This window comes from Ixodes scapularis, unplaced genomic scaffold, assembly GCF_016920785.2.
Source record: "Ixodes scapularis isolate PalLabHiFi unplaced genomic scaffold, ASM1692078v2 PGA_scaffold1__304_contigs__length_218370807, whole genome shotgun sequence".
NCBI classification, from domain to species: Eukaryota; Metazoa; Arthropoda; class Arachnida; order Ixodida; family Ixodidae; genus Ixodes; species Ixodes scapularis.
The window spans coordinates 23,827,298-23,852,784 of NW_024609846.1; the positions used below are offsets into that span (position 1 = coordinate 23,827,298).

A 25,487-nucleotide genomic window follows, 5' to 3' on the forward strand; every position below is an offset into this window, starting at 1 on the left:
CCGTGACAATATGTTGATACCTTGCTTGTTTTGGCTGACAGTGGTCCTGGTTTTGGAACATGCTCCTCCCATCTCCGTTGAAAATTGGCCGAGTTGGTTATGCTTAGTTAAGAAGAGGGAAACAGCGCCAAAAGTATGGAGGACAAAGAACAAGGAACACACAGACCGAGCGCTGTACATGATTTCACAGAAGGAAATCACGTTCTTGGAGAGCTGTGACATGGCGACGGTACGATGTATGTTTGTCTGTGTTTTTATGCCGGTAGGTGGTTTCCAGTAACAAACCAGTTGTCACTGCGTTCGGTCTGTGTGTTCCTCGTTCTTTGTCCCCCATACTTTTGGCGCTGTTTCCCTCTTCGTAACTATCCTCCCATCTCCTGAGATGACCTGTGTGTTGCAATCTTTGATTGCTTTTTTTAATAGGGAAATCGGCCGCACATCGTCATGTTTTAGAGGTTTCTCAGATGCTTAGAGTCAGCAGAGTGAGTTATCGCCATATTTAGGCGATCTCAGAATCCTCCTCGGAGCCCCTTTAAGTTTTGCTCCAACATCCGCCGGATTTATTTAACCCCAAACTCGAGTGGATTTGGCCAATCATTGCCCAAGTGCTTTTCAGTATTAAACATTAAATGCCAAGATAGAAACAAATATATAACATTCCCTTACTGCAGAGGCACTGAAATGTTTTTAAAGGTGAAAATTCAAGACACCGCTCAATCTTGCTATACTTTGTTTCATACTTTGTGTGCAACGCTGTCAAAGCTTTTGGCGCAAGCATGGGGCTTGATCTCGTTGATCATTTGCACGCGTTCTCGCGCAAACAAAACCATAGATGAAGCCACGCGCTCGTGCCAGTAGCTTTGACAGTGTTGCACGCTAAGTGTGAAACGGAGTATAGAGTATCCTTGCAAGGCTTTTTCAATAAAACTAGGCCTAAAGAAAGGACGAAATCGAGGTCAACTGTCTCAAGCCCGTAATTGCCGACAGCAGGTGGAAGTGATATTGTAGACTGCTGTGCATGCTGTATTTATCTGATTACTCATACTTTTGGGGGGCAGCACAACCATTGCAACCATTACGGCGACTTTTTATTCAATTTGTCAACAGTCAGTTACCTATGATGTGCCGCCATAGATCACACAAAAGGTACCGATTCAAAATTGGGCATAAATTTGGGTCAACTTGGGTGCATACCCGATTGTTAAAATATACTAGCGTAATGGAGCCTCGAAATCTACTACATTGTTGTGGCCACATTCTTCAGTTCAGTGCGATACATGCATACTTACGTAGCTGCCGTTTCCGGTTTGCAACTGCAGTGACATGCTAGGCCGACCATCACAGCCCAGCTCGGACAGCAAGCCTCCCAAGGAGAGGAAAGGGTCGCAGGGGGACGTGGCCCCATCTAGACCCTCCTGTCATTCCGCCGGTGAGTTGGGCTTTTTTTCGTGGTCCTATTTTCGAGTTTTGCTTTAAGTAATGCATCGGACTGTACTGTTGTTTCTTCAGACAAACTAATTGGTCAGTTGAGCTGGTAAAGGAGCACTGGGTATGTTCACTCCCGACCAAAACTGTTAGATTAATCATGCAGTAGACATAAGTGGGACATGAATACATATTACATTGATTTTGTTCCTCCGAGACGCACTCTAACCTTCAAAAGAAGCGAAGGACCACTGGTTCCCGTCTGTTGTTCCTTTTTCTCCGAGTTAATTTTGCTACGAGCCAATTTGCTTCAGTACTATGGTTTCGGTATCGTCTGCCCCTACGTGTTTATCGAATGAAATGACGGGGTAAGACCTGCACCCCGTGACAGTGTTCTTCCCACTGCGTTGACAGGTTGGCTGGCATCGCACGACGGCCGCCTGTCGCCTTCCGGGTCGGCGCCGTTATCTGCCAGCCTGCCGCCGACTTCGGCTCGATCTTTGCCGGCGTCGCCGTCACTGCATGGAGCCGCAAACGCCAAGAGCCGTTCCGACAGCGGTACCCGTTCTCCGACATCGAAGGCACACGGAGACAATGGGACATCCCAGTAAAGAAGAGACAGAGTCGTCGCATTTCTCCTCAGTTTTCTCGTTGCCTTCTTTCTCAAAATTACCATTTTTGTTTCGTTGTGCAGCTCCACCTTATGGAAAGATTTTGTAATTTTTTTTGTATAACTGGAATGGATTTAATTTCTTTTGTTATGCTAGCATCCAGTAACAGTGAAAGTCCATATTACAGATGTCATTCCAGTTGCCAGTACTTGAGTTTACATGCACAATTTGGCCACCACAATACCTGGAAAGCAAGAAATTGATACGAGAAAAGTGGACTATTTTGTAGAAGCAGGCCGGGCAGCTCTCGGGATATAATGTACAGTTCTGTCACCCTGTGAACTTTTTCGTTTCTTCCCAAAATCTTGTTCTACTAGGCCGCACATCTTTTTTCCCCGTCTCTTGCAAAGTATGATGTATAGAAGCAACTGTTACTGAATGAATGATGTCCTGCTCTGTTTTTTCCTTTTTTGTGTACATATGTGTTCCTGAGAGCACAAGCTTCCTTTGCGTCATTGTGCATACACCTGTAGACAAGAGGGTCCGGTGGTGCAGTCTCCTTTCCAAATTTCAGTTGTGCACAGCTTCAGTTACCCTTACAGTCTGGAGTTCAAACCCTCGGAAAGCGCGATCTACATGTGTGGCTGCACTCTGTCTCGCATGCGCGAACTACTTTGGACGTGGCAGCATGTTCGGACGTCAGCAGCATTCAAAACATTTCTTGCGCAGCAAGATGAGCCCGAAAAAAGCGATGGTTAGATATAGCAAGCTGAAGTTTTCCTCGAAAGGCTATTTTAGTGGTGATATTTTTCTGCTATAACATCAAAGCACTATCCCCCTTACTAACAAATTCAGATCAACACTATCTTGTCGAGTGGCAGGTTGCCATTTTAAAAGCAGAGTCCGTTCATTTCTATGAAAATTGTACTTGGAAACTTTTGGTAGGCAGATGCAGGGAATTGTTTGATGTCGTACGGCAAAGGAATGTTTAGGACAGCCTCCTATTTTGTTGGATTTCTAGGTCTAAATGCCAATGGACAAAACAGTGTTGACACAAGGGGACATGCACACTAGTGCTTGGAAACACTAGCTGCCTCATGTAAAGGTATAAGCTACAGTTGCACTTGTTTGAAACTTCATTGGTGGCAGATTGACATCCAAAATCCAAATGTTCATTGTGTGTTTGGATGTGGTGCTCAAAAGGCCCCTATGATGCAAGGCCCAATTGTATGATACATTGAGACCAAATGATGCAATTCTTTTTTTTTTTGAGTCCCCGAAGAATGGCAGCATTTTTCTTTTTATCCAGTGCCATTAATTCCTATAGCGGAAAAGATGCGCTCGATGTCCTTGTGTCTTCTCTGGAACACCTTTCCCTAGAAGCACACAGGTGTATTGCGTTGCATTTTGTTCACAAGTACCTGTCCTACATTCCATATTATGCGTTCGAAGGAATAGCAAACATTATGTAGTCTCTTTTTGTTTGTTTAGTCACGAGGTTGGGCCACAAATGCTATTTATTTTGTGTTTGTTTTAGTCACATGCAAATAAACTGTATTAGATGACTGAACATTGCAGATCTTTCTTTCGGTTGCTTCTATCGTGGCTATTTCGTGACACTCGTGCCTGACAACGGTTGCAAACAAGATTTGTTGACGTTGCCCGAAGCAGTATTTGTCATTCCTGTGGGACGAGACCGCAGTATCTGTCTGTCGTAAGAATTGGGTAAATACAATTACGGCGACATTTTCTAAATTTACAATTTCAGTGCTTGGCTCTCGGGGAATCGGAGGCCACAAAAAAGAAGGTTTCTGTATTTTCACAATTGGTCAGCAGAGAGCAAAACATATATCTTATAACCTTTTGGCATCGTTGGATGTACGTTTTTATTCCGAAGCAAGTTGTACTATCAAATCTGAAACGGCAATCTGTGAAGCCCCACTGGGAAAAGCTTGACACCTTTGTCTTCCAGCCGATAGTGCATCCGCTTGGTGGTGGGCCTCTGACCATCCGCCTTCCTTGTCACAGAGATCTGCAATTCATACATTGTTCTGAATGGAACAAGTTCAGTTGTCGAACCATGTTCCTGGCATGCCACCTCTCGCTCGATCTGTAGAAGTTGACATCCCTTGCTAACGATTTCTCCGAAGCACTTTTTATTCAGTTCGGGCATTTACACCTTTTGTGGTAGGAACTTCAGCAAGAACTGTGAGCCTGTTTGGCAAGATTACCACTCTAATAAACGCATAGCAGCTCTCGGTTACTAGTTTAAGTTATGGTAAAGTAATACCATAAACCCTTATCGGCAGGAAAGAGCACGATAATGCTATCCAGCGTGCTGAAGCCCAAATCTGGGAGTCGTCCCAGCTGAATACTTGAATCAATTGTTGGCAGACAAGGTATGTGCTACAAAAACATCTAACGGCATAGCTGCGCTGGAAAAAATGAAAGACTTACAATTCTCTGCAATACCGAATTAGAGTGCAGCTCTTGAGAAGGGGAGGGTCACGTGTGACGTCACGAGGGTAAAATTTTTCCGCACGTGGGCACATTTGGGGGTAAACAAACGCAAGAGGTTCGCAAGAAGCAGATGAACTTCACAATCCTGAAACCACATGTGAATTCGGGCATGGGAGGCACTCACTTGATCGAATGACATTTTAGCGAACGCCCATGTTTCATCGAACGACACTTTAGCGAATAGTCGGACGCCGCGAAGCGGCGTTTTCGGGTGGGCCAAATGAGTTCATATTTTTGTAATGAATTGCCGCAGACTGTCGCCGCGAAGCGGCGTAAAGCGCAGCGCGACGGATGGGTTAACGCGCGCCCCCGTTATTCGCTAAAACGACCATTCGCTCAAATGTCGCCGTTCGCTAAAATTTCATTCGCTCTTGTGATATGGACCCTTCGGGCATTACCTGTCCCGTGATATCCCTGCTGTGTCCCGTCGAGAGCCCACGAACGTCCACGGTAGCGTCGGCCAGGTGCGACAGGTAGGTGCAGAGCTGGTGGCACTCGGCGTCTTGCTCGGGCTCGTTGAACTTCGAGCCCATTACCAGCGAGCCGCAGTCTCTCAGCGGTTCGTGGGCCCTTAACGAGTGCACGAACTTCACGATCTCGCTGTTGGAAAGCCCCAGGTGCAGCAAACACGAGACGTCGTCGACCATCAAGAGGACTTCGCCGCTTGCTTCTGAGCTTCCGAGGAACCGATCGAGTTCTTCGATGATCCGCGATCGGAGAAGCGATAGGCGATCGCTCGGTCCGTCCGAGGTCAGGAAGCTGAAGGGATGCGACTCGCTGGACGACGGGGTTTTGACCAAGTCCTTCAGCAGGCTTGGACAGCTAAAGCTGTAGAATGAGTTCTTGGAGGCGTACGTCTTCAGGTTGATGCCGAGCTTCTGGCACACGCTCGCAAAAAAGGCGTCGTCGAGCGTCAAGTTGAGTTGAAAGACCCTGCGGCCCGTTTTGAGGTACAGCATGAGCAGGTGGTTAAGCACGAAGCTGTGGTCCACAATGTCATCGCTCGAGATGACAACAAACTGCTTTGAAAGCGCCTTGTTGTCGAAATCTAGGAAGGTGTTAAGCTCTAAGAACATTTTATTTGCGAATTCAGCAGTCAATCCATAAATCACAACTTCACTTCACCGCTGGCTCAGCTGGCTTGCCGCCAACTTGCCGCACCGCACCTGCTTATATCTCAACGTTGCTAACTGCTTATTCAAACACCGTTAAAACCCATAGTGATGTTTCGTCCAGTTTTGTAATCAAACAATAAGGTAAACTTAAAAAAATAAATTATAAATTACAAATAAAAAAACACGTATTTTTAGGATATTAGGTGACTAAATAAAATTATTTTAAGAACTCAAATCCAAGGCTTGTTTTGCATCCTTGCAACGACGGCAGTCACATTGCGGTCACCTGCATTCAATATGGCCGCTGTCTTTGCCAAAATTTCCTGCTCCTCTCGACAAATTTTAGTTCCTGTGTGCTCATGGAAACTTGCCACGCGTGCAACCTACACACGGTACGATTCATGAACTTTCCAACTTCCCTTTTCGATAGATTTTATGTCCAAGGATTGCTTCGCCGCTTCGCAAATTGGATGAATAGGCGAGCGAGTCGCAGCATGATCGTTCCCGGGTTGCGACCGTGGCTGACTTGTCACATTTCGAAAGCGCAGTGCTTGTTGGCAGGGTGACAGGCACCCGACAAGTGCGCCTCACTTTCGGACCGACGCGTTGTCTTCTGCTGACAACCGATTTTCCTTGTCCACAGGTTGGCGGAAGTGGGCCGTCTAGAGGCCCCGAAAATCGAAGGGAAGTATGACACCGGACAGGTAAGACCAACTCCGTTTGCGGATGTTAGTGCGGTGGCTTGGTTGAACTGCCCCGACTTTTGTCCGAAGACGTGAGGACGAAGCGTGGACTCTTCTTCTTCGCGAACAGAACGCACTCTGGGGTCCGTTTCGCTCGTGTTTTAGCTGCCGTGGCCTTGTCCTGGTTTTATTTTGAGCGAGGTTGGGACTATAAAAATAAAACCATTTGTCATTTTATACCTCTACCCTTGCATGTACCTTACCTGACTTCTTGCTTTTTTTGTGTGTGTCTAAAGTCGAGCAAAAAAAAAAAAAAATTAAGGTAGTTTGCAAAAAATGTCATGTGGCATAATTTTTGTTGAGCGCGTTGGTGATAAAGTTAGATATTAGAAAGAATAAATCATGAAGGACGGACACAACAAAACTTCTTTCGACTTACAACGAACAGGGTTTTAATGCCGACAAGCACATGCCACCGAGCTGTGGAATTCCCAGGGGTGAAGGGAAAAGGGGGAGCCGGGAAAGGAGAAGGGGAAGGGGTGGAAAATGTAAAGCCAATGCGTTTTCCAAAATGCCCCTAAAAAAAAAAAGAAGAGGAAGAACATTTTACATAATTCTTAAAGCTTTACTGATGTCATTGGATAGTCATAAAATACAAACTAGTAAACGTTTTAGCGGCAACAACATACACATTTTAGTCTGCTTCATATTCCTTCATATTAAACTGAAGGAAACACTTTTTTTGTGTGTCACAATTTGGAGGATCTGCAAGTTAATTTCAAGCAGTCTATCTATTTTCATCTGACAGTCCCGGGTCTTGTGTGCTTTTTCATTCGGCTTCAAAAATAGGTTGCACACGACCGTAGCAGATTCGGTGTGCCCGCTGCGTGCTAGGTTGTCTGTTGGTTGGATGGATGGATGGACGATAATGGCTGTACCTTTTGTAACAGGCAGTAGCTTGCACCACCTCGCCTAAAAGCAATAACAAAAGCCTGATTTTCCCCTTTTAAGCCAACGCATTTCTCTACACCAGGTTATGAAAATGATTGCCACATAGACCTTTAGGGATCGGGCAAAAAAAAAAAAAAAATGTTCAGCCTTTTTACTCTGTGAAGAAGGAAGACCAGCGGAGCTGTACTCGATACACTACCGCAATGTGCCCGTTTCCCGCTTCTCGTCCGACACGCCGCCGATCGTGGATACGTCTCCGGCATACCAGAGTCTGTCGCACACGGTGCACATGACGACAAACGGTTTCTTCACGAACTCCCTCCGGAACCTCGCCGTCACACCCAGGAACTGTTTAGCCGGCTTGGAGTGCTGTCGTAGCCGGGCATCGCACTTGCGCTTTGCTTCCGTGGCACGATACATCGCTGGTACTGTTCTTGGTGGTTGCTTTCCAGGCGAGCGATGTGCTTTTCTTTGGCAAGGGAATCTAAGCGCTCGATGCAGTGGAAGTCGAGGCGACAGCGGCTTTGCGGCGGTTACGGACCCATTCGCGCTGCTGCGTACGTCGCCGCTCCTTCCACAGCCAGTCTTCTTTCCCCAAGAGGGCACACGGCTGACCCATCCTGAGTCCAAACCGAAACTGATAAGAGCATAGGAAACAGCGCGCAAAACAGACGAGAATGAAGAACACATGTGACGAGCGCTGTGCTCGTTACATGTGCTTCTTCTTTGTCATCGTCTGTTTTTCGCGCTGTTTCCTACGATGAATTCCCACCAACGCGCCCAACTATCAATTCTTCTATGATAGCTGGAAAGGCTGGCGCCATCTACCAGCGACGGTGGCAATCATACTGGTTGTGTGCTTGCCGCCGTCACTTATAGATGGCGGTAGCTGTCCAGGTAGGTTTGTGTCGACATACCGGACACAATCCTGGGGAACCTAGCCCTTAACAGCTCCGCTGTAAATCTCCCCTGCCTCCTCCCCTCGGCAAGGGAGTCGCCGATTATCCTATGGTTGTACCTTGTCGGCGTCATTTAACACCCAACCCACTGGGTGGCAGGGTTGAGACGTTGGGCCGAAGCCACGCGGGAGGGAGTCCCACTTTTCCTCTGTCCCGCCTGTCCCCTAGCTGTGCTGGTTAGTTGTACTTAGTTCAGTTTTCCCTCGATAATTTCCACCAGCGCTCCAGTCTCCTTTTCGTTGCCACTACTCTTTTATAATCCACCCTTCCATCTTCTCCAGCTAAACCGAGGGCCACTGGTACGTTTGTTGCCCCTTTGGGAAGTACTAAAACCCACGCGTTGCTCTACAGCTGTTCCTGCACAGGATATTTGGCTACAGGGGGATCACCCTGTTCCCGTGGATGGCCCGCGTCTACGATCGCGACGTGACCGCCAAGAAAGGCCAGGAGTGAGTACAATGACCTTTGAACACACAAAACATTTGAAAGTTAAAACAATCAATATCACCCCACTTACCCCCCACTCCCTTCCAAAAAAAGAAAAGAAAAGCATGCCTGTTGCATGTGTTTGTACAGAGCCTGGCCATGTTGGGTCTTAACCGGTTAGCTAATAAGTCTTAACTTAAGCGATGCATTTACATTACCTGAACGGTGAACAGGTGCTAGTCTTCGGGCAACCAAGTAAATTCGCATGTAGTTCCTTGAAGAGCATTTGGCCGGAATGTCACATTCATGTGTCAAGTTCCCATTCTGTTCTGCCCCAATCATCTGTCTTCATTTGTTTAGTTATTTGTCTGCTGGGATAGTTTTAAAGCCACCTTGTATCTGGAAGACGGTACTAAAATGCAGTCGCTGGAATTCACCACCTTTCAAGGCCCTCTCGCAAAGCCTCTTGTTGTCCCCCGTCAGATATTTTTTGCCGGCTTTCTCGACGTTGCGCGATTTTCCCTCCGGGCCAAGAACTGTGCCCCTCCGTTTTTACTCGGAGTGGCCCTTTACAGTGTGGTGTTGCTCGCACAAACTCTGCTCCGTTTCCTGCAGGGGTGCGGAAGAGAGCAGCGACGGGTTCAACCACGTGGGTCGCGAGGTGAAGGGCAAAACGCACACCTACTACCAGGTCCTTATCGACTCCAGGGACTGCCCATACGTGGTGAGAATTTGTGTGCCTTCTGGCACGCTCGTACGCCGAGCTTTCGTTTCCTTTGGGTAGATCTGGCAACCTTTGAGCCAAATTTGAATCCCCAACAACATGGCTGCAATAAAAAGAATGTATGGATGCAAGAACAAATTGGTTTCTTTTAAACAGCGGGAGGTTAGTCTACCAGAAACGTGGCGACATTGTTGCCCACTGTGGATGAGAAATCTAGCCAGTGCAGTACGACCACTAGCCTGGGGTGTTTCATCGCACAGTAGTGATACACGACCGCACGCCGGTACGAGGCTCCCCCAGGTCGAAACGGGCAGGGGAAGGGATTGAACCTAGAATCTCTAGGTTCTGCAGCGTAAGCTTTTGCTCCATGTGATCCAAGCTGCGGTGCATCAACAGACTTGGCCATCGGTCCCCCACCGTAAGGACACGGTTTGGCTTGACATCTGAAAAAATTTACTCATTTATTAAAGTAGAGGAGGGGAAAGTTTGAATAGATGGATACAGCCAAACCTTTTTAATTGGGTGGTGGCTCATGCCACCTTCCCAGAGCTTGTGATTCCAACAATTAACTGATTTCCGATTAAATGATGATTTCACAGAGAAGGGCAAAGCATCTCGTCTAAGCACGAGCATTCGTCTACCATTCTCCACACCTGGAAGTTACAATTTGTGCAACGGTGCACACACTTTTTGCATTATCGGTTGAAAGGAAAAGAATAACTTTCATGTTGGCATTACCGCCTGGTAGTGCTTAATGGAATCCATCTGAACCACAAATGTACGTTACTTCTTGACAATAAGAGGTGTCAGCTAAAAGTTTGGTGGATATAAGTAGAAACATTGACTCCTATATATACACACTCGACTCTCTGGTGTCGCACTACTGCGGTGGCGCTGCTGTCGGCACTGTGCATGCACAGGCGCCTCATCTCGCGCGAATCCGGCTTCGGCGTGTGGGGAGGTGCAGATTTATTTGGAAACAGTGTGTTGGTGTGTAGGGGGAAAACCCACACCTCCGACGCTAAACCAGCTGCCAAGACTGGGAGAGATAGAATGATGGAACATTACAGAAAGAGCATGTAAGGGGTAATGGTGCCCCTCAATGATCTTGGGGATACTTTCAAAAAGCCTCCTCTATTTATTAATTTTTTTTCTTTATGCAATCCATCCTTGCTTACGACATATCTTCCTTCCCCAGTCCCTCGATGCAACCTCCTACTCCCACTAAAAAAAATAAGCAGTCAGTCATCTTTTTTTCCCCCCGTTTGTCTCGTAAAGTACTAATAGATAATAAAAGTGGTTTGCCTTACGGTGCCTGTTTGGCACCATCTTCAAGATGCTTCTTTCCTCTTTTGCCGCAACCTGGCTGTCTATTGTTCTCGTGCTGGAAGTGCAGGCTTTCCCTTTATATATGGTAAAAAGTACCACTGTTTGTTGTTGTGCAAATGCATGAGGCACATCAGTGACCACGGCGCCTTTATAGCTCTGTGGAGTGCTGCATTACCACAATGTTCTGAAGGGCGGCACAGGGCACGTGCTTAACACCCCGGCACTACCTTCAACTCTTCACGTTGTACAAATAATCACTCTACGTTCTAGTTTTTTTTAGTGCACAACTAGGTGTGCTGTTCGAGACTTGTAATGTGTTGAAACAAAATGCCTGTTTTACCTGTCCTTTCCAGTCCTCGGTGCTTTTGAAAATAAGTAGGCTTCCATCAATCTTGTTTGCTCTTGTGCCTGAAGTGTTACCACATGCCACCTTTTTTGTTCTAAATGTTTTTACCATCCCCTAAACTTTTCATTACTTACTTTCTTTTGATGACATCCATTTTCTTTTGACTGGTATCTTACGAGTTAGTTTAAATTTAGTTTATATTTTTCCAGCTTGAAATTTGATGAGCGAGCTAGCAAGAGTGAACTCGAGTGAGATAGAAGCTCGCTGCATTACCTTCCCATTCTTTCAGAGGTCACAAACGGAGGCAGTGACATTTCTCGGTAATCAAGACAACAGCCGTTCCCTCTATGCCATACCGGGTGAGTGACTTTCTGAAATAGGAACATACACTTGCATTTATATCGGATACTTTGATGCATCTCCTCCATGAACCAATTGTTTTTGCCACATTTGTCTTTCTGTACTTGGGGCTTTGTGAATCTTGCAGTTGCCTTAGCACTTCTAAATTCCTTTACGGATGTATAGCAATCATGTCACATCATGGAAACAAGAAACAACTGTTTAGCGGCACAGGCTCTACCACGGCCACTGACTGATAAATCAATGAAGCAGGTTACAAACTGTAATCCAGTTTGTCACCTGCTTAAGTAAGATTATTCTAATAACATTGTGGTTTTTTGGGGGTTCTAGGATTGTGCAACATTTGGAGTTGAGAATCCTTTTGGGTGCAATTAGAAGATATACTCTTTTAATGCAATAGCATTATTAAGCTACTACTCAAGATTTTCAGCAATGTATATTCTGGCCTCCTAATGTGCAGTAGACCATTTCAGCTCACTGTGCTTGCACCCCATTGCGCCGTGCGTATGCGGAGAGGCAGTACGCACTCCTTCACATTCACACCCTCTTTAAGGACTAGGGATGCCGCGAACCACCCTAAGTTTGATTTCGAAAGATTTCGATATTTTCGAACCGAACTGATGTTCAAATTCGAAAGGTTTTGACATTTTCGACCGTACGGAGATTCAAATTCGAAAAATTGGCAACTTTAAAAAATTGTGAAGTTTCGATTTCGAAAAGTTCGAAGCTTTCACGGTTTCTAAAAGTTTGGGTTCGATTATTTCGAATATTTTTTTATTTGAGGTTCGAGAAATTCGAAGATTTCAAACTTTCCTAACTTCAAAATTCGAAAAATTTGAATGTTTCGAATTTTTTTTTTTTTGAATCTGAAATTCGGAAAATTCGAACGTTTCGAATTCCTATTGACATGAAGTTCGATAAATTCGAATTTCTTTCCACATAAAGTTCGAAAAGTTCTAAGGTTTCTATTCTCTTTTAGCACTAAATTTGAAAAAGAAACTTGGGTTTCGAATTTCTTTAAAGTCCAAGTGCGCAAAGTTCGAAGTCCGGTTTTCATGTTCCGCGACAGTTTCAGTTTCAAATAACGTTTTCACGCCTCACGGGTTTTCACGAAATCAAGTTTAGAAATGTTCGGGTGTGATATTCAGATTGCGCGAAGTTGGTCAGGCAATTAAATGAGACGACGAGTGTCCCGGAAGTGCTGGAATATTTGCCAGTGCAGAGTGACGTGTGCAGATCAGTAATTGTGGCCGCCAGCCCGGGGGGGGGGGGGGGGGGGGGGACACTTTAACGTGCATCACGCAGTAGTGATCACACGAATGCACTGTTTAACGATACACATCCAGTTTGAAACGGCCAGGGGCAGGCAGGTGGTTGAGGGTCACTTGAGGCTCAGAAAAACCTTGCAGCGATCTGGCAAACTGCCTCCCCACCCCATTGCACGCTGGTAGTAATCCGCTCGAACGCCGCCTGAGTGACGCTGGCATATAGTAAGTTTAGTTTGTACATAATGCAAAATCCTAAGACTGCAAATGAAATTTGAAAAAAAAAAAAAAAGCGTAAGATAGAAAAAAGGGGACAGGACAACGTCTCAAACTCAACACAGCTGAGTTTGAGACTTTGTCCTGTCGCCTTTTTTCTTTCTTCTTACACTATTTCTTTCGAATTTCATTCCCAGTCTCGGGATTTCGCATCATGATCAACAGACACCAGCTCGCCTGCACCTTGACATTTTTTTTAGTTTGTAATTGCTTTGGAGGTTTATTTTCGGAGACGGAAGAAACGCCGAGCAAAAAGCACAGAAGCCGACACAGCTTGAGGTCGGGGAGCGTTCTACCATACCAGCAGCGTCCGAATAGGAAAAAAAAAAAAACAAAGGGGGGGGGGGCTCCGGTCTCTCTCTCTCCCCCCCCCCCCCCCCCCAACCCCAGATATTTTGCACTGTTAAAGAAAACAATACGGGGAAAGAGGCCATGGTCGAGCTTATTTTAATCTGAAATCATTTATGCGTATGTGTAGCTACTGTCGCTCTTCACTGCATAAAAGGTTGCGTAGATGGTCATTGTTAGAAAGAAACTCGTTGTCAGAAGGCACTACTCGTCACATGCTTAGTGGTTCGGAAGTTCAAAGCTATGTCTTTGCGACCTAAATAACTGTGTCATTGGTAAGAAATAATAAATAAATAAACATTACAATAAATGCAAACAATAAAAAGCTGAAAAGAAAAAACACTATCAAGAATCCGCCGGAAGTGTGGTATTCTTGCATATTCAGAGGCCCAGAACTACGAAACAAATTTCTTCTACCCTACCAAAATGTGTACAGGCTAAAAGAAACACGTCCCAAAAAAGTGAAATGAAAAAAAAAAAATGTTTTTTTTTTTATGACGTGACGAATTTAAACAATATTAGAAATCTTTCTCCCCGAGTTAATTTATTCCTCAACGTGAAAAGAAGAATATATACAATAATTCATATTCTGCAGATATTAATGATATGTACTGTCTCTGGTGTTAATTTAACTGCGATACCTCAAAGAATGTAGGCGAAAAAAATTACCAAGTTTAGGGCATAATTGCCCGTGGATACATATTTGGATATTACTTCGAAACTCGTCTTGAACAGCAATAATCATATCTTAAGACGACACTGACCTAGGTTATACATTTATCATTCTTAAAAAAGTTGAACATCTCTACCATAAATATCTTCGGCTATAGCGTGCTTCAAATATGGTACAAACGACAATTGTCAAAAACCCGTCGGGAATCCATTTTCTTAAAACCAAGCATGCCAGATGATTGAAATAAACGGCATTGTCTTTCGCAAAGAATGCAACACCACATGTAAAAATGCGAGAAAAAAAATTTTGAATGTACCTCACTGCTTAAATCCAAATGAAACTGCCCGCCCGTATTTCGAACTTCGACGAACTACGGCCTTTTACCGTAAAAATTCGAAGTTCGACGAACTTCGAACTTTTACCCTAAAAATTCGAAGTTCGTCGAACTTTTGACTTTTCAGGAATCGGAAGTTCGACAATTTTCTAATTATTTAGATCAGTAGGTTCGAAAGTTCGAAAATTAGCAAATTTCTTAGCGTAGAAAGTTCGAAAGTTCGAAAAGCTTAGAACTTTTTAGTGCAAGAAATTCGAAAGTTCGAAAATCATCAAAATTTTTTGTCTATCAAATTCGAAAGTTCGAAAAGCATCGAATTTTACAGCGTAATAAGTTCGAAATTTCGAAAAGCGTCAAACTTCTTAGTTTAACAAGTTCGAAAATTCGACTTCCGTCGAATTTCTCGATATGGAAAATTCGAAAATTCGAAATCTTTCGAACCTTTCGAAATGCTTGATTCGATCATCGAAACTTCGATTCGAAAAAAGTTTGCGGCATCCCTATTAAGGACCTAACGACCTTAAAGTCATCCTAGAGGTCATCCTTGAGATCACCCTAGAGCTTGTCCTAGACGTAGTCTTTGGCGTTGTCCTTGAGCTCGTCTTAAAGGTTGTTCTAGATGTCGTCTGTCGTCCTAGACGATTTCAAGGACGGCAACGAGGATGAGGTCCTAGAGGACGACATTAAGAACGACGTCTGGGATGACCTTTAAGGTAATCTCAAGGACGACAAAGATTTAGCGTCATCCTAGAGGACGACACTAAATTTAGCAAGAGTTTCCCTGGTGAATTTAATAGAAAAATTGACGTCGCAACCTATGCTCCAACACAGTTTCCCCGCTAAATTTGGCAATGTGCAACGATAAAAGCTATCACATTCATAAAAAATCATCCCTGTGGTTTCTACAAATTTTCCTCAACCATCAATTTGCTGCCGTGTAATTTTTGTTAGGAATGATAATTTTAATGTCCTCCTCTACTCGGCAATCTGCACCTCTTATGCAAGTTTTCTCTCCACAGCTGCTTCTAGGGCACCATTAAAGTTACTTAACTTAGAATGCCGTGCATCCACCCATTCCGCACTGAGTGCCCACCTCCAAAATTTGAAACATCTGAAAAAATATGCACAGTACATATATATGCAAAATTGATAACCTCGTATGCGCCCACCCCCTATTTTTCGCGATTATCTTCAAATTTTGAGTAGGCGCTTGCTCGGTATTTTACGGTACATATTTTATGTTTGTGCGCTACTTTTGTATTAAAATTGTTTCATAGTTTATTAGAGTGTTTTCAGGTCAAATATGTGAGCCATAAAATATAAGTTTTTAAATGAATATTTACATTGTTTTTATTGTGAACTTATGGCGATTCGAGGACAGCATTCTCCTAACTACAGCTTCAACTCTAGGGTTCCAGCAGAGAAGTTTGAAAAGTCCAGTATTTTCAAATGATCCTCACTAAAACCAATTTTTACTTCACTACTATTTTGTTTAGTATAGCATTATTTCATCTTTGCACAGCATGAAAGACTAAAAGAATATTTCTAGACACAGCTGAAATAGAGTGTTGCTACCTTACGATTAATGTTATTCGAATCCAGCGTTTCCTTAGGTATGTGCCCTAAGTGGAAGCGTTCACCCACACGCGTTCCCCCTGGTTTCCCCATCAGGGCTGGACTATGTGGGCCACGAAGACGTACTGCCCTACACGGCCACGGAGAAGCAGCCCCTCCACCACGAGCTGTTCGACAAGTTCCTCGTCTGCGAGCCGGACAAAGGTCAGGGGCCGGACGAGCGATCGGCTCTCGGACACTTCCGTGGTACCCTATGGGGGCATTTCTTAAGGGTTCATAGAGTGTACTGGCTGTACCAACACCCCTAATGACCTCTTAGCCGTGCGGTGAAACCGTGCGATTCCGACGACCGAGCATTTGTTACGGTGTTATTGCGTCTTTGTTTTGTACCTTCGAGTTTTGACTGGCGACATCGCAGCTGCGTAATAGCGCCGTTTGCCACGATCTCGGTAGCGGTGCAGGGGTAGACACGGCGGACGCCTGTTTCACCTTACCTCGCTCTGCGGTGGGTCGGTCGATGAAGATTCGAGTGCTCGCAGGTTGGGATGCTAATACGACGGCGATACTTGCTTGCACTCGTACCACGATGCAGCAGCTTGTGGGACCCTTCTTGTTGCCACTTCGGGGCTGCTTCTATGCGTGGAGTGCGTAGGGCGCCGAGCACTCCAGTTAGAGATGCGTCCCAGGCACCATAATTTGTCTGCAGCGAAGCGGTTGTTTTTGTGTCATGTCTGAACGAACCAGGGGGGAAAAAAACTGGAAAAGAATGGGGAAAATTGTAATGGCCGATATTGGTGGTCCTGAGAGAAAGAGAGCGACGGAAGAGCAGAGAAAGAAAGCAAACAATGGGTTAGGAGTGTCAGTTTCGCTGTGACGAGTTTAAGTTGCTCTAATTCTCGTCAGCATTATTACAGCGAAGCTATTATACACTAGGGTCTGTGAAAAAATTCGTCCTCGCATGTCGACAGAAAATTCCCCATTGGTCGTGGCAATTATGAATAAATAAAAACAATAAGAGGGGGCAACCAGCATGAGTCAGCCTTCCTTGGCATTATTAGATAGTGAGGTCCTGATCCCTTGTTATCATCTCTAGGCATCGACCTCGAGGTCTTTCTAGGCGTCGTCCTCGAGGTCGTCCTTGAGGTCGTCCTAGACATTGTCCTCGCGATCGTCCTGTAGGCGTCGTTCAAAAGGTCGTCCGAGAGGTCGTTCAAAAGGTCGTCCGAGAGGTCGTTCAAAAGGTCGTCCGAGAGGTCGTTGAAAAGGTCGTCTGAGAGGTTGTCCTAGAAGTTGTCCGGGAGGTCGTCCTCTAGGCATCGTTCTAGAAGTCGTCCTAGGCATCACCTTAGAAGTCATCCTTGAGCTCATCCTAGAAATCGTCCCAATTAGTCGTTCTCGAGGTCGTCTTAGACATCGTCCTAAACGTCGTAAAGATGGCAGCTTCGCTGGTCTCCAATCTTCACGTAAAGTGGAAGGGCTCTACAATTTCTTATTTTATACAACTTGCAACACCAGTATTTTTGTACAAATTAAAGCTAGATATAACTAGATAAGGCCTTGGAAGTGGTGATTTCCTGCTCCTTCCTTGCATATCAAAGCGTCGCCAGTGACTTTTCCTTCTAGATTATTATATTAACTCTACGGAACAAACAAAAGGAGCTCCATCTGCTTTATTCACGGAGGTGTCTGGCTCGGAATGTTTCGACGCAGACCCACCGTTCTCTGCCAAGGACACTCTGCGCGCATGGCAGGACAAGAACCACCCGTGGCTAGAGCTGTCGGACGTGCACCGGGAGACCACGGAGGGCGTTCGGGTGACCGTGATCCCCTTCTACATGGGCTGCCGGGTGGCACAGAGCAGCACCGTATACTGGGTGAGCCCGGCCGGAATCCCGGTGTTTTCGCAGACCGCCCAAAAAACTCGAAAGGTCTTCTTCGTCCAGCCGTAGTCTCCGTTGACGAAGGGAGCGTCAAACAGTCGCCTAATATTCGAATAATGAGCTTTCTTGTGTCTTCCTCTAGAAGCATCTTTTGTGTATCTTTTCTGTGAACTCGTAACAATCTGCCAAAGTGAGGAAAGCTGGCAGTGACTTCAGCATGTCACTGGCTGAAAAGTGATTGGGCCTCGAGGGAAAACATTGCAAATTAAAGTATGGTGTTCCCTCAGCATCACATAACCCGTCTTTTGCCACTTTTAGTGCCATTCTTGCAACTATGAGAAATAACTATCTTTTGACTCTCCAACCACCATCGCAGCTGGGCAAGATATCCTAGCTGGTCCCGCTATTGGTTACTTTTTGAGTGACTAGCAATAGGCAGGCAAATGTTAGGACAATTAAGTGGCAGTGTTAAGTTTAGGGAGCACTGTACCTGGTTTTTATGGAGAAGGCGATAGTACCACACGTCTTCAGTCGCTTCGGTTTAGCCGACTGTGTTGCGATAAGAGAGCAAACCGGCACGCTGGCACCATCCATGAGGTAACCCTGGAAACGCATTTTATGAGGGCAATGGTTTCGCGGTATTCACGAGATCACATGTACACACTACAGTGCAATCCACTTATAACAATACCATCATACCACATATAACAACGTACTAGTCTAGTTTCTAGTCTAGGTACAACGATGGTTGGTTATAATGATTGATTTTATTGGTTTTCTTATTATCGTTATTAGTGGATTGCACTGTATCTACCGGAATTGCTCATTTATGACGTCAAAAGCTTTTCGCGCCGAAAAAGAGTTATGCTAAAAGAAAAAGGAAATATACAAAAAGAGTGTGTTGCACGGCTGCTCGATAAACGGTGCCAGTGCGTTTACTCGTCGCAAGGGACCTTTAAGAGGTTTTAAGGCACACGGTCGTAAGCCGCCGCGAGTGTGTGAACCGGCCTGATGTCTCTGCGTCTGTCCCCAGCTGTGGCTGTTGGAAAGGATGCACAATGAGCTTTGAAACGGGCACTGGACAGTTGGGTGAATTAACGGGTGCACGATTCGGTTTCAGTGGCGCTACTGCATCCGGCTGGAGAACCTAGGCGAGCTGGCGGTGCAACTCCGCGAGCGTCACTGGCGCATTTTCAGCCTCTCGGGGACCCTGGAGACCGTCCGGGGACGTGGCGTCGTGGGACAGGTGACGGCGTCCCCCTAGCGCGTGATGGGAAAATGGTGCTAGAAGGCACGGGGCAATCATGGGCTGCATTCCTTACTTCCGTCCCATCCCTTAGAGGGCTGTCTTTCGTTGTATATTTAGCGATCGCACTGGCCCAACCGACTACCTAGTTCGCATTGTCCCCCGTTTTCCTACGCTTCCTACAGCCCACGCTAATTACTCTTTCTGAACGTCTTTAGAGCCTGACATGCCCGTGCCTTTGCGCTTGCAGCATTCGAATGTCCTCTTCGTTCCTGTGTTTAGTGCCGGTATGGGTAGTTCTTGTATCTCTGGGATTTGTGGCGTACTGGGGCCTCTTAAATGTCGAGTGTTTGTTTGAATATGTGCGTGTCATGGTACTCGCATTTAGCACTTGTAGTCCTCGAACATACTTAGTACCTCCGCTCAGTTAGCCGTAAAAACATTTGTACAAAAAGTTAAGGAATTCCGAGTGACAAAATATATTTTGCTGTTTCTACGAGCTTTACTAACGTGCAAGTTGCATTAATGCGGAGATTATGTCCCCACGCTCAATGCCTAAAGGCTATAAAAAATTATCCACTAAATTTAGCGGGAAAATTTTTCTGCTAAATTTGGCGGGGAAATTTTTCTGATAAATTTAGTAGGGGAAATAGAGATTTTGTTGACACACACGAAAAATCACTGGAGTTCTAGCCATAAACAGCTTCCATTCACATAGGGTAGAACATCCCTGATATTGGAGATATAGATATACTTACTGGTGAAGCAAAGTTAGATAGTACGCTTGCAGTATTGGCTCGGGCATTTAGGCTACTGTTGCGACATTACCTACAAGTTCTTTTCATAATTTTTTTTTTTAAAGTTAGTGTCTCTTTGAGTGTTTCATGCTCGGTAATACGTATAGGTACTGTAGTATCTTTTTAAAGATATTATTTTGCGGGAGTTGTTCACTGTGCCCCTTTGTCCGTGCAGGAGCCAATTCTTTCAAAATCCCAGCCGGCGTTTCAATACAGCAGTCACGTGAGCCTACAAGCACCCAGTGGCCATATGTGGTATGTTTGAATTGAAGTATTTCAAATAATTTAGTCAAATACAGTCAAATCTCGTTAATTCAAACTCAAAGAGGACCGAAAATTTGTTTGAATAAAGCAAGGTTTGAATTATCCGGAGTATCCTCCCATAGAGACACATGGGATGGGACCTGCATGTTAGTTTGAATTATCCGCAAGTTTGAATTAAGAGAGTTTGAATTAACGAGATTCGACTGTATTGTTTATGTAATTCAAGGTCCGTACGTAATACTAATCAAATATGGCTAGTTTTAATTAGGTTCAGAATCTAGTTTCCTTCCCCTTTGACGGTCGTTGCCATACATGTACAGCAATAATTACACATTTGAAAGTGCACTTCTCAGAATTGAATTCAAACAATGAGAACTCATTATACATTGAAGAAGCTCTGTAAAGTACTTCCAATCCAGAAGTTGAGGCCGCCGGAATTTTGTGTAAGCGAACTTGCCAGAATGGAACAAAATGGAAGAAAGGTGACAACCTCTTTTTTCTCCATATTTACATTACGTTTCTAAACCTGAACAGCTTGCAAGCACTGTATATGCTCCCATTGAAGGGATGGTGAACCGAAATTTGGATTTCAAAAAAACAATGCTGGAGATGTAGGTGGGACGCTACAATCTCTACAACACTACTCGCAAGGCGATATCTCAAATGGACGGCCGTATTTTTGGAAAAAGAAGTCGAGGTTGAACCAGGCCGACAAGGCGCGTGACCGTCAAGATACCTAGTTTCCTCCTCTCTTCGCTTTGCTCTCTCAAGGCTGCGAGGCAGAGAAGACGCGAGGCCGTTCCCTCTCCTTCTCGGAGAAACATGACGTCAACATTCCTGCCAAATGCGCCTCTTTTTTTGAAAAATACGGTCATCCGTTCGAGATATCGCTGTATGAGTGATGTTTTGGTGTTTGTAGCATCCCGTTGCACGCTTTTGCCGCGTGTTTTGGGGAATTCAGATTTCGGTTCAGCATCCCTTTAAATAAATAAGAAAAACCTGCGCCTCAATCTTTTCTTTCTACTATTCCTTTAGACACAAAACCCGACAACCGGGAAACATCCTGCTTAGACCACGTCTGGTCTGCAGTATTTAATAAATAAATAAACATCTTTTGGGGGAAAAAAAACTCGGCTGTCGAAGGGTTAATGATAATCTTAAATAGTATTTACTGTCGCAACATTGCTTCACTATGAAGTGAGCTAGTACTTGTTTTGATGGTTTTCCATAAGAAAGTATTTCGACGCAACCCAGGGAGAGGCTTTCAAAATACGGGGTTAGAAGAAAAAGGTGGGTTGCGCAAGCACTTAGCTAAGAGAAGTTTGTCTTTTTTGATGGCCTCCTTGTCCTTTCAAAAAATGACAGATCCATTCATGTTAAAAGAAGCCTTTGGAAAGATCCCTATGCTGCTTCTGGTTTTGCTTGTGGGCTTCACTTTGTATTTACAAAGTGCGAAGAAATAGCGAGGGGAACTTGAGGACGATTGCACTCCTAGATAGTAGGAACCATAGCGTGACAACTGTGAGTTAAGAAAATGTTGTTAATAATTTTTTGCTTTTTAACGCATTCGTTCAGGTATAACTGTGGCTATACCGACATACACATCTTATGGTTTAGCGTTTTCTCGTCGTGCGAATTACAGGCACGAGCTGGGGTGGGATCCAGGTAAGTTGTATACGTTCCCCTCCAGGAGTAAATGAATACCACTACTCGTTAGTGTATCAAGGAGCAATGAAAATACATTACTAGTTCCTTCTCTTAAAAAGTAATTGGGTCAATACTTTGTCATCAGAAAGTTGTAAAAGCTCGATTATGCTCACAAGGGTTAGGGGTAGAGCACTATATAGCTCCTTCGGAGCAGAGTAGCGCAATCTAGAACGCCGCCTCTCGGCGACTAGTGGCGAACACCCGGAGGTTCCAACTGCGGTCAGAAATGCATGGAGAACGTGAGAAAATCGTTGTTTCTTCAGTATTGTGGGGATGTACGGAATGGCAATCGTTTTTGACATAATAATGGAACATTTTAGAATAATTTTCGCTAAGTTTTGTGCCCCGCAAGGACGTGACTTTTTAAAAAAAATTGCCTGAGCGGCATCATGCAGCAGACGACACGGCGACGTCACACCATTCACGTGACCCGCTCCGGCCAACCCGAAAAGCCCATCTCCGCTGCGAGCAAAAATCGTCTGCTTCAAACGCCATTGACTTGGAAATAGCCTTCTCAAAATTTGCACACGCATCCGATATTATTAAAACTTTGGTAAAATGTTTAGTGATTTACTAAATTCACGACAGACTAGTTTTGAAAAGTGTGAACTCGGCGTTCATTTTTTAATCAGCCGTGTTGAGTCGATCTCCATGTATTCTCCCATAGGGCTGGCCACCTCCTGGAACCCTGAGTACCACGTGACTCGCGCCGATCCGCTCTGTCGGCCATGTTGTCGGCAAAACACGGAGTTCAAAGGATTGCGCTACTCTGCTCCGTAGGAGCTATATAGTGCTCTAGTTAGGGGCGCAGAATGTGTCCCGCACGAGCAACACTTCGTGTGTCCTTTTTGCTAGACTTCATTGCTTAATTTTTTTTCTTTTATTTTTATTATTTATGCATTTAATCATTTTATTATTTTATTTTATTAATTTCAACCAAAACCTGCCGCTCTCACGGGCGGGTTTGTATTAAAATAAAATCGCTTGCCCTTCCAGACCAGCTGTGCTATTAGCGCAGTGGCTCTAGTATCCGACTGCCACCGCACCGGCCCAGGTTCGAGCCCCGCCAGGGCTCCAACTTTATATATAACCTTAATGTCTGCAGCGCTACTCTTTCACGACACTCGTTACGACACTCGTTCATGGCGCTTTTTTCGTAGAAGACCACTCGTAAAACTCATTTCGCGTTGAATTCTCATTTGCTTTGATTCGAGGTCAGCTCAGATTCCGCTGAGAAGGATAATTAAGGTATAAATCGCACCCGACGCTCGACCGCAGGGGCACGTTCCGCATGGAGCGGGAAGACGGCTTCACCTTCGACTGCCGCATCCCGCCCTTCTCCCTGGAGAGCAAGCAAGAGCAGGGCCCACAGCCCTCCGTCTAGTCTCCGCCTAGGACGCACAGTGTTCTCCGACCGTGCAATGCACTCTGTACAGATGGACCTTTTTTCTCTCGCCCAACTTTTATAGAGAAAGGACAACACTGGTGTCTCTCCAGATTTAGACACCATGTACGCAAGACTTGCGCCCGGTTCGGTTCGGGATGGTAGAGTCGCTTCGGAATTCAATACTCTGAAAAGATGGCAGACCTCGAACCGGGGTCGCCCGCACAGGTCGTCGTTCGAAGCTGGTGTCCGAGGTTTTTGGCGAGTGTGCAGAGTGCTCAGTTTTATTAGCACCATTTGATGCGGTGTTTCAATTTGTTTAGAAGTTGGATCTTGAGTAGGAAGTGTTGGTTCTCTGTGCGAAAAGAAGGAAAGCGGTGGGTTTTGGTGAATGTTTGAAGGGAGCCTATGACAATACTAGAATGGAATGCAGAGTCAATCTCAGTGTGCCATAGGAGCCAGCGATAAAGTAAGGCTGCTGGTCCTCATCAGTCGGCCGCTACGCTTTGCATTTTAGAATATATCAATTTGGAATTAAGAGTTTATTTTTCTGCATGCACTTTCGTTGGTTGTTTTTAAAGGAGAATTTCTGGCACACATTCCCCATTTGACTGTCTTTTCCCAAAGGTGTGAAACTCGGAATTTGAACAATAAATTATATTTACCTGTATCACGTCTCTGACCCTATCTTAGTCATACCTTTTTGTAGCTCTAAGGAAATCCTTTGGTCACTAACACCTTGTTAACTTGGAGCACTTAATGGCAAATTTTCCCTCGAAAATGCGTTCATCAAAGTATGTCAACATCTTGAGACGGTTTGATCCCCAAAGTTGTAAAATACCAGCCATTTCCTTTCGAGTAATTTCAAACTGTAGACAGTATTTTTGAATACTGCGGAACATTTTCTGTAAAATGCAAGAGCTGCATTATAGAAAGGTATAATTCCAAATTGACCCGAAATTGAGTTCTAATGCAGTGGTTCTCACATGGGTGTCCGCAAAGGCATTCTAGGGGTCTGCAAAGCCCTGCCTCATCACTCAAGTCGGGCAATAAAAGTTGTCTTTTCTCAGAATGAGAAGAAACGTTCCAATTTTTGGGTGAGTTTTCTTGTGTGTACGTCAATGAGAGAAGTCTACTTCACACTAGCCCTTAGTTATATCAATTTATTAGATAATTATCGTAATTAACCTATACCTCCCTATTTTATGGCATTTTTTGAAATCAACTTTTTGCCATAATTTTTTTATAATTTTTTTTTTTTTTTAAGTTTTGTTATGACATGCATGGTGAAAATTATTTTATGCGAAAATTATTTTTTTAGAGATATTGACAGCGTAGGTGGATTGCCTTCGCCTTCACGACCGAGATGGTCATTCTAAGATGACCTGTGATGTTATGGACTTTGCGTGCAGAAATGAAACTCCTGCTGTCAATATTGCTCTAAAAAAAAAAATCTTTTCCTTTTTTTCTTTTCAGGGGCTTTTTAATAAGCTACATTTTAAATGTCTAATGCATGCGACTCGCAGAGTACCATAGCCTGCCCGATCCGTCTGCGTTTACAACTATGGATTTGTGCTATTTCCAAGAAACAATGGAACTGGTACCGTATTCACCGACAGCTGTAATTTCAAAATACCTTAAGTGTTTGTGCACTTTTGTACCTGGGATAGGCACACATCCCCAATGAAGTGCGGCCCCCCCCCCCAGCCGAAATCTTCTGTTTTGCTGGGGCCTCCTCTAAGTCCTCTTTCCCCTCCACCCTATGAAGCATTTTGTCATAGGCGGCCCCTCGCCCCCGAAACAAAATCGTGGCTACATGTCCGATCTGGGAAGAGTGCTTCCTAGTACGCTGCCGAGTTTCGAGAAAGTCATCTTCAACAGCAATCCTGTGAAAGTCACTTCGTCGAAAGTTGCTGCCGTCGGGCCAACCTCCAAATTAATCGCAATTTTTAAGTTTCGTCAATCTGCCTGGAGGCCAGATCGAATGCACCACTATTCGAATCGATGTTCCAGAACCCAGAGTTTGAAAAGGAAGTGTTTTCCTTTTTTGTCACGTCACATTTTTTGATCAATGAGAATATTACCAGATTGGTGAACATTCGCGGAGCGATTTCAACAGAATATTTGGTGTGCGAATATACTGCATCAAGCTTAACCCAAATTACACTCTTGCAACAAACCATCAAATTATTTTTCAACTTTTTTACAGTAGCGACTGCAATAAACCTTGGGATGTGCATAGAATCCAGGTCTGAAGTGTTCTTATTTCAGTGCATAAACTTTTACAGA

At 44.7% G+C, this 25,487-nt stretch overlaps 3 protein-coding genes across 3 annotated transcripts in view; 2 read left to right on the top strand and 1 right to left on the bottom strand.

Annotated features, from left to right (window-relative positions):
* LOC8033786 (E3 ubiquitin-protein ligase TRIM37) overlaps window positions 1-3,621 on the top strand; it is a 38,362-nt gene extending 34,741 nt beyond the window's left edge. The window contains exons 17-18 of the mRNA XM_029970353.4: window positions 1,320-1,429; window positions 1,840-3,621. Coding sequence (XP_029826213.3) covers window positions 1,320-1,429; window positions 1,840-2,036 — 307 coding nt within the window. The 3' untranslated portion in view covers window positions 2,037-3,621. The remainder of the gene's footprint in view (window positions 1-1,319; window positions 1,430-1,839) is intronic.
* A 283-nt stretch (window positions 3,622-3,904) lies between these two features.
* Window positions 3,905-5,738, bottom strand: LOC121836031 (elongator complex protein 6-like). The gene is made up of 2 exons (XM_042290658.1): window positions 4,955-5,738; window positions 3,905-4,068 (listed from the first exon to the last, which is right to left on the bottom strand). Exons 1-2 carry the CDS (start codon window positions 5,630-5,632, stop codon window positions 3,946-3,948), a joined length of 801 nt encoding a protein of 266 aa, XP_042146592.1. The 5' UTR covers window positions 5,633-5,738; the 3' UTR covers window positions 3,905-3,945.
* Window positions 5,739-5,946: 208 nt separating this feature from the next.
* LOC8033788 (polymerase delta-interacting protein 2) lies at window positions 5,947-23,868 on the top strand. The gene is made up of 10 exons (XM_029970355.4): window positions 5,947-6,063; window positions 6,315-6,375; window positions 8,616-8,713; window positions 9,306-9,414; window positions 11,379-11,448; window positions 16,017-16,124; window positions 17,631-17,794; window positions 18,921-19,046; window positions 20,019-20,098; window positions 23,093-23,868. The coding sequence occupies exons 1-10, from the start codon at window positions 5,969-5,971 to the stop codon at window positions 23,196-23,198; spliced, it is 1,017 nt and encodes a 338-aa protein (XP_029826215.3). The 5' UTR covers window positions 5,947-5,968; the 3' UTR covers window positions 23,199-23,868.
* Window positions 23,869-25,487: the final 1,619 nt, after the last annotated feature.